The following is a 13,994-nucleotide window of genomic DNA, read 5'->3' on the forward strand; positions in this document are numbered from 1 at the left end:
GCTTGTGCTACATGCATCCAACGGCTTCCCGCGGCTTTTACAATACCATCGGTACACCTTTTAGGGGGCCTGCCCATTCTGCGTCTTCCGGTGGAAATGACAACGTAACCTGATTTTTTAAGGCACGGGAGTAACTAACTTCCAAAATTAGGATAGCTACTAAGAATTAGTTAGATTGACTAGAATTTGAAGTTTTTTTTATATGTTTTTTTTTTATTTTTTAATTGTATTTTTAAGTCCAATATGAGGTCTGAATAAAAATGTAATATTTAGTTCATCTGGTGTATATTATTGTTTAATATGTACAAGGCGTAGACTGAAAAGCAGCCTAGCTGAGACTACGACCTTTTTACCAAATTATCAAATATGATATTGTTCTCTTTTTTTATGGTTTTGTACCTTAATTTTTTTTTGTCTTTGTTTCTTTTTGGTGAATAAAGTTATTAATTATTATTATAATCCTTTTACTAATTATTTTCCAGAAATTACTCTTTCGCTCAAAAATTGTTATTTTTCGATTATCCAGTGCGGGCTGGACCATGCGTATTTTATCTAAACAAGCAGTACCGTGTCAAGTCAAGTACAAGCTAACGGTATTGGAGAACTGGCAAGCAGCACCGTGTATAATATTACACGAACAATTTGGAGCCACTTTTGACCCCCTCATAACTCAAAAACAATTTTACATAAGCATGTCAAATATTGAGACTCATTTACTCATTGGCTTATATATTGAGACTTGCGAGATACATATGTGCTCCAATTGTTTCAAACACACCTCAAACAGTTATTTAGATATTAACGTAAAAAATCGTTATTTTTATCACTGACTGGCTGTAAGAAGAAGCAATCAAAATTGATGACAGCCGGTCTTTATGTGCATTTTACAATCTTCGTCTTTGTTATATATTATTGCCTTCGCAAGTTACAAAAGCCGTAAGTTCTTATTTTATTCTTCCGAAAATTTGGTTTGCTGGTACAAACTAGCCATCGAGCATAGGGCTCTTCCATGACTGTTTTAGTAGGTACTTAATAATAAATCGTATATGAGAACTAACCAAATCAGACCTTAGGCTGACCAGGGCTTCAATATATTATCCTAAGTTATAAGAAGAAATGATATTTTAAGTTGTTATAAAATGTTTAAGGTTGTTATAAATAAATTTCAGGACGGACCATTGAACTTGGCACCCATTTGGATCTCACTTATTTTGTCGTTGAAGTCAACAACCAAGGCATATATCATTTTTATTTATTTTTTGATAGGATTATAGTTACAAAAGGTACCATCCCATTACAATCGCGTGCGGATTACATCACAAGCGTTTTTTGTTATATATAATGCTTGTTGTTCTTCGTTAAACAAAATAGATTACTAAATAATTACAATATTTTTTTTTATAAATCATTTATTGACACTTATACAATTGTCATAAGCATTACCACTGATCGTTCCAGTCTTCCGAGTAGTCGGGCTCCAATTCCATCGCTTTCGGTTCCTTCGGCTCGCTCGCTTGTACGCTGAACGAATCCAATGCTACTTTATATTGAGGCGCATCAGCAGGTCTTATCACCAACTTAGAACCACCTGGAGTAGTAAATTAATTATAGGCTATCTAAAAGTAGTAAGTTACAGCCTGTAAATGTCCCACTGCTGGGCTAAGGCCTCCTCTCCCTTTTAGAGGAGATTTGGAGCTTATTCCACCACGCTGCTCCAATACGGGTTTGTGGAATACACATGTGGCAGAATTTCGATGAAATTATACACATGCAGGTTTCCTCACGATGTTTTCCTTCACCGAAAAGCACGAGATGAGTTATAAACAGAAATTAAGCACATGAAAATTCAGCGGTGCTTGCCCGGGTTTGAACCCACGTTCATCGGTTAAGATTCACGCGTTCTTACCACTGGGCCATCTCGGCTTTTTTTTCTATTTATCTATTTTATTAAAACATATTTGAATCCGAATGGAGACGGGTGATTTACGATCGTTTTAGTAAATTTAAACCGAGCGAAGGCACGCGCAGTTGGAGCAGGTTGTACTGCGTGCGAGTAGCGAGTGGTGCGTGCGAGTAGCGAGTGGTGCGTGCGAGTAGCGAGTGGTGCGTGCGAGTAGCGAGTGGTGCGTGCGAGTAGCGAGTGGTGCGTGCGAGTAGCGAGTGGTGCGTGCGAGTAGCGAGTGGTGCGTGCGAGTAGCGAGTGGTGCGTGCGAGTAGCGAGTGGTGCGTGCGAGTAGCGAGTGGTGCGTGCGAGTAGCGCGTAGTGCGTGCGAGTAGCGAGTGGTGCGTGCGAGTAGCGAGTGGTGCGTGCGAGTAGCGAGTGGTGCGTGCGAGTAGCGCGTAGTGCGTGCGAGTAGCGAGTGGTGCGTGCGAGTAGCGAGTGGTGCGTGCGAGTAGCGAGTGGTGCGTGCGAGTAGCGAGTGGTGCGTGCGAGTAGCGAGTGGTGCGTGCGAGTAGCGAGTGGTGCGTGCGAGTAGCGAGTGGTGCGTGCGAGTAGCGAGTGGTGCGTGCGAGTAGCGAGTGGTGCGTGCGAGTAGCGAGTGGTGCGTGCGAGTAGCGAGTGGTGCGTGCGAGTAGCGAGTGGTGCGTGCGAGTAGCGAGTGGTGCGTGCGAGTAGCGAGTGGTGCGTGCGAGTAGCGAGTGGTGCGTGCGAGTAGCGAGTGGTGCGTGCGAGTAGCGAGTGGTGCGTGCGAGTAGCGAGTGGTGCGTGCGAGTAGCGAGTGGTGCGTGCGAGTAGCGAGTGGTGCGTGCGAGTAGCGAGTGGTGCGTGCGAGTAGCGAGTGGTGCGTGCGAGTAGCGAGTGGTGCGTGCGAGTAGCGAGTGGTGCGTGCGAGTAGCGAGTGGTGCGTGCGAGTAGCGAGTGGTGCGTGCGAGTAGCGAGTGGTGCGTGCGAGTAGCGAGTGGTGCGTGCGAGTAGCGAGTGGTGCGTGCGAGTAGCGAGTGGTGCGTGCGAGTAGCGAGTGGTGCGTGCGAGTAGCGAGTGGTGCGTGCGAGTAGCGAGTGGTGCGTGCGAGTAGCGAGTGGTGCGTGCGAGTAGCGAGTGGTGCGTGCGAGTAGCGAGTGGTGCGTGCGAGTAGCGAGTGGTGCGTGCGAGTAGCGAGTGGTGCGTGCGAGTAGCGAGTGGTGCGTACCGACGAGCGTGCCGTCTGCGGCGAGCAGCGCGGCCCGCGCGTCCCGCGGCACGCGCAGGGCGAGCAGGTTGTACATGTTCTGGTCGCGAACGGACGTGACGGCGCAGTGCCGGCGCGCCCACGGGGCCATCACGTCCTTGTTCGGCAAATACGGCTCGCCGTATACCTGTCGACGAATGTTACTGTTAAGGGGGAAAAAACACAATTGTGTTTTGTTTATTATAAACTGGCATAAAGTAACAGCCTGTATAAGTCTGCTGAGCTAAAACCTGCCCTTTTGAGGAAAAATTTGGAGGTTATTCTACCACATGCAGGTTTCGTCACTGTTTTCGTTCAACGCCGGCTTTTGAAATATAAACACAAATTAAGCGAATGAATTTCAGTGGTGCTTGCATAGGTACCTGTAATCATCGATTAAGATTCACATCAGCTCAACATGTTATGCTATAAGCAAAGAAATTAAGCCCAATTGTGTCAAAAGTATTTATATTAATTGTAACATTTTTTTTTTTTTTTCAAAAACTGATATTATTTTTAAAAACTCACTCGCACTAAATGGCACTTCGGCTGATGCGGAATGAAGTACTTAGAGACAACATGTTTGATTATCTGAAATGGGGAAATTAATTAAATTAATAAATATTTCATTTATTTTAAAAATATTTCGTTTACTGTGAAAACTACATATATGGCAACATTTTAGAAATCTTTAACCATTTAAGAGACCCTGGGTTCATAAGCTTGGATTTATCCTGCAAGTAATTTTTAATATTTATTACAAAAGCGCTTCTATTAACACTTGTTAGGTTAAGGGTGTGAATTATTTTATATATATAATGTGTTCACAGTGTACCATTGGCATCCTAATCGAATAAAAATAAAAATAAAAACAGAAATAAAAAAATGTTTTATTAAAAAATAATATTTGTCAAATTAATTTAAGAACATCAAGTTATGCAAAATGGTCACGAAAACTTTCTCAAAAATAACTTGAGAAATAACAAGACTTGATATTATTTGCAGATTCTAAAATTTATGTGTGAATATATATGACAATAGCTCAGATGTTTTTTTTTTTTTTTAAAATTACCATTACTCATGAATAGGATTACCATTTTAAAAAGAAATGATTCATATACTTACATTTGGTAAATAAGGCGTCATTTTCTTAAGCTGCTCCCTGACCTTGATCCTGGCCGCTTCCTCCATGCAATCATTGTCCGGATTCACTTTTGTTTCCAGATTAGTCACGTGATCCAAAATCTTGTAGACAAATATAAGTTTAAAATTAAAACAATTAAAACTTAGTAGGACAAATGGCATTAACAGTTGAAATTTATGAAAAATTGAATAATAACAATTGTTTTTTTCTATCATTATCAATACTAAGTAATTGTTAGGTTTACATTTTATAATAATATCATAGGACATTTTTCACACACGGCCATCTGCTCCCAAATTAAGCTTGTACAGAGCTTGTACTATGGAAACCAGACAACTGATATACTACATATACTACTTTTCTTTTGTAAATACATACTTATATAGATAATTACACCCAGACTCAGGACAAACAGACATGTTCATGCACACAAATGTCTGTCCTGGGTGGGAATCGAACCCACAACCTTCGGCGTGAAAGGCAAGCATCCACCAACCACGCCAACCGGCTCGTCAAACATTACATTCGTCGTACATTACTTATAAATAAATACTAATAAAGGCCGTACATACCTTACTGGTTATTTTATCAGTATATTTATTGCAGAGCTCTTGCACTTTATCAAAGGGCATGTTGTCTACCACTGTAACAAGGATATTTATTTGTAAGAACTTAGCATAGTTGTATATGTGTCAGATGATGGTAGGTGGTCACCGCCACCACCAATATTAACTATCAATTACACCGTCAATATATCGACAAACACAGATGTTGTGTCCATTAGAACAGTAAACACACAGCAATAGTTTGCGTTGCTGGTTAGCGGTATTACTAGGTAGCTCCTATACAGACCGTAACCTGAAATCAGTACCGCCATTCAATTTTTTTTTTTTTTTTTATAGAATAGGAAGGTGGACGAGCATATGGGCCACCTGATGGTAAGTGGTCACCAAACGTCCTTAGACATTGGCATTGTAAGAAATGTCAACCATCGCTTATAGCCAATGCGCCACCAACCTTGGGAACTAAGAATAATTGATTGATTTGTATATATATATATATATATATATATATATATATATATATATATATATACAAAAAACATATATATATATATAACTAATTGATTTCGAGAATGCGTTTCTGACATCTGACAGTTGGTCACGTTGATATATCGTAAGTTATACGTTGTAACAATATCATATCAGCATAGCATCAATAAAAAAAAATATGTTTTTTGTATTATTTATTCAAATTTTATTAAGTGCAGAATCTAAAATATATTGAACTTGACATAATTTTATCGTTTTTAATGATATTATTCGTTTCTTGGGCGTATAAGCGATAATAATAATTTTGTCCTGTTAAGACAAGGAAACCTTCTCGCAACGGCGGGACATTAACAGATTTTCTATAACACTACAAGGAATAAAAACGATAAATCTTAATAGTGAAAAACATGGCACTAACTGTAAGGTGTAACCCGAATAGACGTCAGTTCGCTCTCCTGTATCTGTTCCCGGGGCTTCCCCTCAGCATTTTGCAGCTGATGCAGTGAGGACAGGATGAATTGGAAATCACCGAAGTGCGGATGTTTCTTGCGATAAAACTTGCTCAATAGGAAACATGTATCTATTGAGGGATCCGACATCATTATTTGATTGAGGCGATCATACACCACCTGAAATATAACAAATAAATTGTTCACTTCACACACAATTAGTTTTGACTTTTTTCATTCATTATCTCCAATTAAATGCACGGGCTCACAGTTGCCCAGTGCATTTTTTAATTGGCATTTCTTAACAATATTAATTATTGCTTAAAGAAGACCCAACATCGTTTTTCTTTGCCTCCGGAGCTCTCCATCCTCGATGGATTTGGTCGGATACATACATTTTTTTAAATTGAAAACTTCTTTAGGCGCGTTGCGCTGGTTCATCGTAGGGTATAGACTCGTGGCTTCGCGTCACCGACATGCTAATGATAATATATATATTTATATATATTAACTGCTTCTCCGGTACTAGACTGGCGCACGCGCAGCGGTCCGTGTATATGTTTTGTCTTGTGAGTTCACATCAACTACATGCTGTCGTGTATATTTGTAGCTATAAATGTGGCGTGATGAGAATCATCAATACTGTTGTGTTTATACACAAAGTGTCGTTTATTCATTTACTTATATAAAGATTATAAGCGTGTACTGTGTATTGTTTTTGAAATTATATTTTTGTATCATTATTATTTCAATCGTGTGTATTTAAACTATTATTTATTTAAATTAAGCTGTATTAATATTTTGTAGCGAGTTTGCGTTATACTGTGTATTTTGATGAATAAAATGCTATATATTAAAAAGGGATAGAATTATTACTTGGAGTGCCAACAGATGTAGAAATTATATAAATATATTTAACAGTTTCAAGTTTCTACTTCACTTTATATTGATTTGTATTAAATTTGAGACACATAAACTTCTACACAGCGAATCGATCAAATATACAGTTTTTTTTTTTTTTTTTTATATATTCGCCGGGAGGGCAAATGACTCTACTCCACCTGATGGTAAGTGGTAGTAGAGTCCAAACGCGACGACGGCCAGTACAGACGGGAAAAACGTTCTGCACTAGCCGCCTTCGCCTTGCCGGCCCGCAAGATGCCTCTTCACGCCTCGTTTGAAGGAACCCGGGTTGTAAGAGGAGGGGAACACGTGAGCTGGTAAGGAATTCCATTTTTTGGAAGTGCGACAAAGAAAGGAGTTGCCAAATTTCTTTGTTCGCGATGGAATTGATGTCACAGTTAGGCGGTGACAACGAGAACCAGCTCGCGTGGACTTAAGAAGGAAGGGGGAAGCAGGAATTAGAGAAAATAATTCCTCAGAGCACTCGCCGTGATACAGTCGATAGAAAGCGCTCAGTGCTGCTATCTCACGACGCAATTGTAAAGGTTCAAGGGTGTTTGTGACCTTTACGTCGCCAATAATGCGTACGGCACGTCGCTGCAACCGGTTCAAGGCCTCAAATAGGTACTCAGCGGAGCCATCCGAAAGGTGCGAGCAATTTCCACGCAAGACCGTACCTGTGTTTTGTACAGCAGGCACAGTTGTTGTGGCGTGAAAAAGCGCCGCACCTTGTTCAGAACTCCGAGTTTCCGTGAAGCTGTTTTTATAACAGCCTCGATGTAATCCCTTGGACTAAGGTCGCAGCGAACGTCAATCCCCAGCATGGCGATTTTGCTTTGCATCACCAGCGGAGTACCACAGAGGGAGGGAAGAGGGGAAAATGTTGACTTTTTCGCCGTGAGAGCGCATACCTGTGTTTTCTTGGCATAAAACTCAACAAGATTATCAGAGCCCCATTTGGCGATGAGCTCTAACGTCCTATCGAGTTCAATGACAAGATTCTCCCGCCTCTCCTCAGTTTCCGCCCGCCCATCCACTGCGCGTCCGTGGTATCCACCATGCACTGTACTATCATCTGCATAGCAATGTATGTTCCCAAGGGAGAGCATATCATTGATATGCAAAAGAAAGAGTGTGGGAGATAGCACAGATCCCTGGGGGACCCCAGCATTCACTACATAGAATTGTGAAGCGCAACCATCTACTAAAACACGAAGGCTACGCTTGTGTAGGAAGCTGGCAATCCAGGTGCATAGCTGAGCAGGCAGACCATATGCCGGTAGCTTGGAGAGAAGACTTCTGTGCCAGACCCTGTCGAAAGCCTTGGAGATATCGAGGCTGACAGCCAACGATTCTCCATGCTTGTCGATAGCTTCACCCCAGAGGTGTGTTACGTACGCTAGAAGATCACCTGTGGACCGTTTTGGTCGAAACCCGAACTGACGATCATTAATTAGACAGTGATCTTCTAGGTAATGGATCAGTTGGTTGTTTAAAATCCATTCCATCACCTTACAAAGTACTGAGGTGATAGCTATTGGCCGATAATTTGCCGGGTCAGACCGATCCCCTTTTTTGGGAACCGCTTGCACATTAGCTCTTCTCCAAGCCTCCAGTACACAAAGACAGAATGTCTGGATTGCCGTTGACAATATAAGCTGACATTACCTGGCCGATTGTATTAAGCAGTTCGTGTTCCCGTTTCGTTGATGTTTTCATGCTGAGTTCATACAGTCCCGTGTACTTTGATTGCATCTCTTGCATGATAAGACCATGGGTCAGAGATATTAACTGGAAACATATACAAATAAAAACAAAAATATTATAATGTATCGTACAGACGCTTTTAATAATATCATAACGCTTCTATTTATTTACATTGTACACAATTATTAATTATAATACATTCCAATGGCAAATTAATTAACGATAAACAAACCATAGACTTTTTTATTCTAGGGGATTTTCTAATTGTTCATATAGATTATGCACTACAAAAAGCTCTTCTTGATTAATATATTAATTCGGTTTGTCATTTGAAATTTGCATCTTAGAATTGGGGTTGATAAGGATTGTTTTTATAGAGGTTGATTGCCCCTTTAGAATGACCCCCTCACGCCACGGAGACGCGTAGTTTTTTTTATGTGGGTTTGAAGTTACATACTACGGACCATTGTTTTGCGTTCACGTGTGCCTTTTTAAAGTTCTAGAATACGAATATTTTGTTTTATTAAGATTTATTATTATTTTATAATAATTTGTTATTTCATAATAATTCATTATTATTTTATAAAATATATTTTCAATCAACCCCAAATTCTAGATTTGAATACTTATATAGTGGATATGATATTAACTTTTACTTTCAAAGTTCCGATAATAACTCCTTCGACATTCAAAACGCAAGAAATTCGTAATAAATACCACAGATTATATTCAATCTCAACCAATGACATCAATTCAAGCTCACAGTTCACAGTAGTCAGTAGTGGCGGCGACATGTAGGTTTATAACAATAAACATAACAGAATCTTTTCATTTAGATATATGGATTTATTTGTATAATTTGAAATTTTTCATATTAAGAACCTATGTCAATACAATTCGAATTTCGAATGAAAAAGTAACTACGCCCATTTGTTACTTCATCATGACATTGAGTGTCCAGTGTTGGGGATATCAAACATAAGACCTTTATTTGTATATCTATAGTGCATAACAAATTAAAATATTATATACAGTTCGCCAATTGACCTATTTGTACACGTCACTTAATAATAAAAAATTATGCGAGATGTTTATCTTTAATTTTTATAACAGACAAATTTAACTTGATAATTTCTAACTTTGTGTCCAACTAACTTATCCAATGCAGAATATCTTGGTATAAAGAGTTACGATTATGCTTCCATGTTTTTATAAAATAAATTTTGAATTATAAATAGGGTATTTGTGCAAAGTGCAGGCAGTTAAAAAATAATAATACCTGTTTTGGTGTAAATTCTGGTGGAATTCTTAATGACTTCCTCAATTTGGACGGGATTTGTTTCAATTTAGAGGCGAGCGGCAACTGTAATAACAATAAATTTATTAGTGTAACAATGCACATAGAAACGAAATGTGACAGTTAAAATTTACTACTTATATTATAACTAAACATAAGGTTGTATTTAGTTATGCAAAATGGATCCGGCCACAAAAGTTTTCTATTGAGAGAATAGGAATATGTATAAAAATACATGACAAAAGATTATTAGGTTGGATATTTATGGAGTTAAAGTGTAAATATTATTTATACAATATCTCAAAAACAGGTTTTTGAAGAGTTAATCCATTTTGTATAACATTATATAAATAGAATAAAGTGATATACTATTTATTTTTCTACTGGTGGCTTTAAGGCTTTGTGTAAATTTGTCTGGGTAGGTACCACCCGTTCATCAGATATTCTACTGTAAAACAGCAGTACTTGGTATTGTTGTGTTCCAGTTTGAAGGGTGAGTGAGCCAGTGTAACTATAGACACAAGGGACATAAAATCTTAGTTACCAAGGTTGGTGGCGCAATGGCGATATAAGAGATGATTATAATATATATATATATATATACACTATATTCATTTATATAGACACAGACAAATATGTAGGCACCTAAAGCAAAGTTTAGAATATGTCAATCTTTTAAATTTTCTTGTGCTTAATGGGTGTTTATAATTCATCTCATGTTTGACAATGATAGAAAACATTACCAGGAAAAATGCATGTGCTGGATGAGATGTGTTTTCCAATAAGCTCTCAACTTTCTCCACAGAAGCAGAGGAAAACACAGCCCAGCAAAGCCTTTGCAAAATATTGTATTAAATAAAAATGACTTACTATATTTACAAATGTATTCTAAATAAGCCAAATATATATTCTTACACAAATGACTGTTTTAGTCAAGACTTTCGATAATAAATTACGTTTATTGCATACTGTCCTGTAACTTCGCTATTTTGATTAGACAATCAATAATTAGAATCGGTTTCGTAATTATATAAAAAAATCAAATAGGTTACGCACATCTGGAACCTGGTCTGGGATGAATGCCTTTATTTTTGTGGTTCCAAGTGGTTTTGAATTTATTTTCTCGACGACTTGAAGAGGATCAAGTTTTTCAGAGAGACGTAAGTAGCAAATCTTCGTATTTTTGTTTCCCGGAGCGAAATTTAAGGCTTCGAAGTGACCCTTTATCACCGGTGCCAATAATTTCATCACTCTCACTAAATTATACTAAAAAAAACATCATATTATATTTATTCAACTATTAATTAAATCCTAAAGTTTTTGATAACCAAAAAATATATAAATTACTTTCATCGGAACTGCACCAACTGCTATTACAGACATTTTAAAAATATACTATTTAAAATGAAGCAAAATTTTATCAACTTAAATAGCTACTTAATTCAGCTTTTCTTTTAATGTAAATATTTTTAACTACAATGTTACTCGTAGACAGAGCAACTAAGTAACTTACGTAGACAGAGTGTTTCTCTGTCTACGGTAACTTAGTTTCTCTGTCTACGGCTATTACTACAAACAACAAACACTATTTATCTATGGTTCCCATATATAAAATGTAAGGGATGCTTTACATTTTATAAACAGGTTTGAGATCGAAATAACTTCAGTTTTTTCTCAAGTTGAAGACGTGCAGAAAATTTTGTGTCCAGTTGTGTCAGGTCAAAGTTAATACACTACTATTCCGTGCGAATAAAATACTTTCAAAATATTTCGAAAAATATTACAATACGCCGAAAATCCTTTAATATCAAAACAAACGTTTGTGCTCAGTTACAGCTACAAAATTCGGTTGTCACCTTTCAGAAACAATTTTTTTCGATCAGTTATTTTTCGACGAATTATTATACGATCAATTGCCTTTCCACGAATTGTCATTCAAAGAATTGTTTTCAATTAATTTTCCGGAGTACACTATAAAATAAGACTAGGAAATCAAGTCTTTCTAAACTTCCAATAATTCAAATAAAAAAAGGGATAATCACAATGTCATTCTAATTAATCAGCGTTTTACCAACAACAAGTAACAATCATCCCTTTTCTTATAACTTGGATTTGAGAGGACTATTCTATTACATTTCAACCGCCATTTTTCATTAAACGGTTAAATTTGCTATTCTTATTCTGAGAAACTAAAAGACTTCGAAATTTCGAAGTTATTGAAAAATGAAGTCAACAGTTATTAGTATAGATCATAGCGGCCTCAATTTTCTCAACTTTGGTTTAGCTATTTATACAAAGTCAAAATTCCAAAGCAAGTTTTACGTTAAATGTGCGAATGCATTTTTTTGAGTTCGTAGATTGAGTTACAGTGCTGACCAATTTGAATGGTAAAAAATACAATACTATATTTTAAACAGTGACTTAGTCCATTGCGGCCTCAAAAAAATCACATTGAAAAGCATAAAACTACTAAAAACGCTCTGAAATAGTCTTGAATTTCTCCTGAATAAATAATAATTATTAAGAAAGATTATTAAATTATTATAAAAAATTATTTAAAAAAGATTTAACTAAAAATACTTAAAAAACATAATATAACGTACTAAAATGCTACAAAATGCGATGCGTTGGGCGTTCGAATTCAGTACTGTGCGAGCGCTTCTAGAGATAGGACCAATACCTAATTTTTGATCGCAGAACCACGCCAAACGATAGAATTGTATAGTGCGTCTATTTATTGTAGATACTAGATCATTATCTTCTTTTTATCAACAGCCAATCGTTGTCCACTGCTGAACATAGGCCTCTCCCAAGGTGCGCCAAAGCTCCCTGTCCTCCGCCTTCCGCATCCAGTTGGTGCCCGCCACCTTCTTAAGGTCGTCGGTCCACCTGGCTGGAGGGCGCCCTACGCTGCGCTTGCCGATTCGCGGTCTCCACTCTAGGACTCGTCTGCTCCAACGGCCATCGGTCCTACGACATACGTGACCAGCCCACTGCCACTTCAGCCTGCTAATTTTGCAAGCTATGTCGGTGACTCTGGTTCTTTTCCGGATAATCTCATTTCTGATCTTATCCTTCAAAGATACTCCGAGCATAGCTCGCTCCATAGCACGCTGAGCGACTTTGAATTTGTGGACTAGTCCCGCAGTTAGTGTCCACGTTTCGGCACCGTATGTCATGGCAGGTAAGACGCATTGGTTGAAGACTTTCGTCTTCAAACATTGCGGTATAGACGACTTGAGGACTTGACGAAGGTTGCCAAATGCTGCCCATCCCAAGCGAATTCTTCGATCGGCTTCCTTCTCGAAGTTGTTCCTACCGACTTGTATTATCTGTCCTAGGTAGGTATATTCACTAACAACTTCGAGAGGTTTCCCCTCGACGTATATCGGTCCCGGCACGACATGCCTATTGAACATGACCTTGGTCTTGTCCAAGTTCATACCGAGACCGACACGCCGGGAAGACTCGCCTAGGCTACGCAGCATTTCGGTGAGTTGTTCCAGCGACTCTGCTATGATGACGATATCGTCGGCAAATCGAAGGTGTGAGATGTACTCACCGTTTACATTGACTCCATACCTAGTCCAATCCAGCGTTTTGAAAACGTCTTCCAACGCGTTGGTGAACAGTTTCGGGGATATTACATCCCCCTGTCTCACCCCTCTGCGCAGTTGGATCGCCTTCGTCTTACAGTCCTGGATGTGGACAGTCATTGTAGCGGCGTTGTACAGACATCTCAGTACCTCGATATATCTCCAATCGATATGACATCTCTGCAATGAGTCGAGCACTGCCCAGGTTTCGATGGAGTCGAAGGCTTTCTCGTAGTCCACAAATGCCATACACAGCGGCTGATTGTACTCTTCGGTCTTCTGCACAATCTGCCGAACAGTATGGATGTGGTCCACGGTGCTGTAGCCTGATCGAAAGCCGGCTTGCTCTGGGGGCTGGAACTCGTCAAGTCGTCTGGCGAGACGGTTCGTGACGACTCTTGAGAACAGCTTATACACGTGACTCAGGAGGGAGATTGGTCTGTAGTTTTTCAAGAGGGTTTTATCACCTTTCTTGAAAAACAGTACCACCTCACTCCCGCTCCACGTTTCCGGGGTCTTGCCATGTTGGATGACGGAATTAAAGAGGCTTGCTAGCTCTTTCAGGACCGGAGTCCCGCCTGCCTTAAGCAACTCTGTTGTGATTCCGTCATCTCCCGGAGCTTTGTTATTTTTAAGCTGTTCTAGAGCCGCCCTAATCTCTCCTTGGTCAACGACCGGGAGCTCCTCGGAGTAATGG

The 13,994-nt window shown here is 39.1% G+C and overlaps 1 protein-coding gene across 1 annotated transcript; it reads right to left on the reverse strand.

Annotated features, from left to right (window-relative positions):
• Positions 1–1,399: 1,399 nt before the first annotated feature.
• On the reverse strand, positions 1,400–11,224 carry LOC126778514 (uncharacterized). The gene is made up of 10 exons (XM_050502147.1): positions 11,049–11,224; positions 10,758–10,967; positions 9,684–9,767; positions 8,366–8,488; positions 5,764–5,974; positions 4,866–4,936; positions 4,275–4,394; positions 3,678–3,740; positions 3,132–3,297; positions 1,400–1,588 (listed from the first exon to the last, which is right to left on the reverse strand). Exons 1-10 carry the CDS (start codon positions 11,082–11,084, stop codon positions 1,440–1,442), a joined length of 1,233 nt encoding a protein of 410 aa, XP_050358104.1. The 5' UTR covers positions 11,085–11,224; the 3' UTR covers positions 1,400–1,439.
• Between the last annotated feature and the right edge of the window lie 2,770 nt (positions 11,225–13,994).

Source organism: Nymphalis io, chromosome 26 (genome assembly GCF_905147045.1).
Source record: "Nymphalis io chromosome 26, ilAglIoxx1.1, whole genome shotgun sequence".
NCBI classification, from domain to species: domain Eukaryota; kingdom Metazoa; phylum Arthropoda; class Insecta; order Lepidoptera; family Nymphalidae; genus Nymphalis; species Nymphalis io.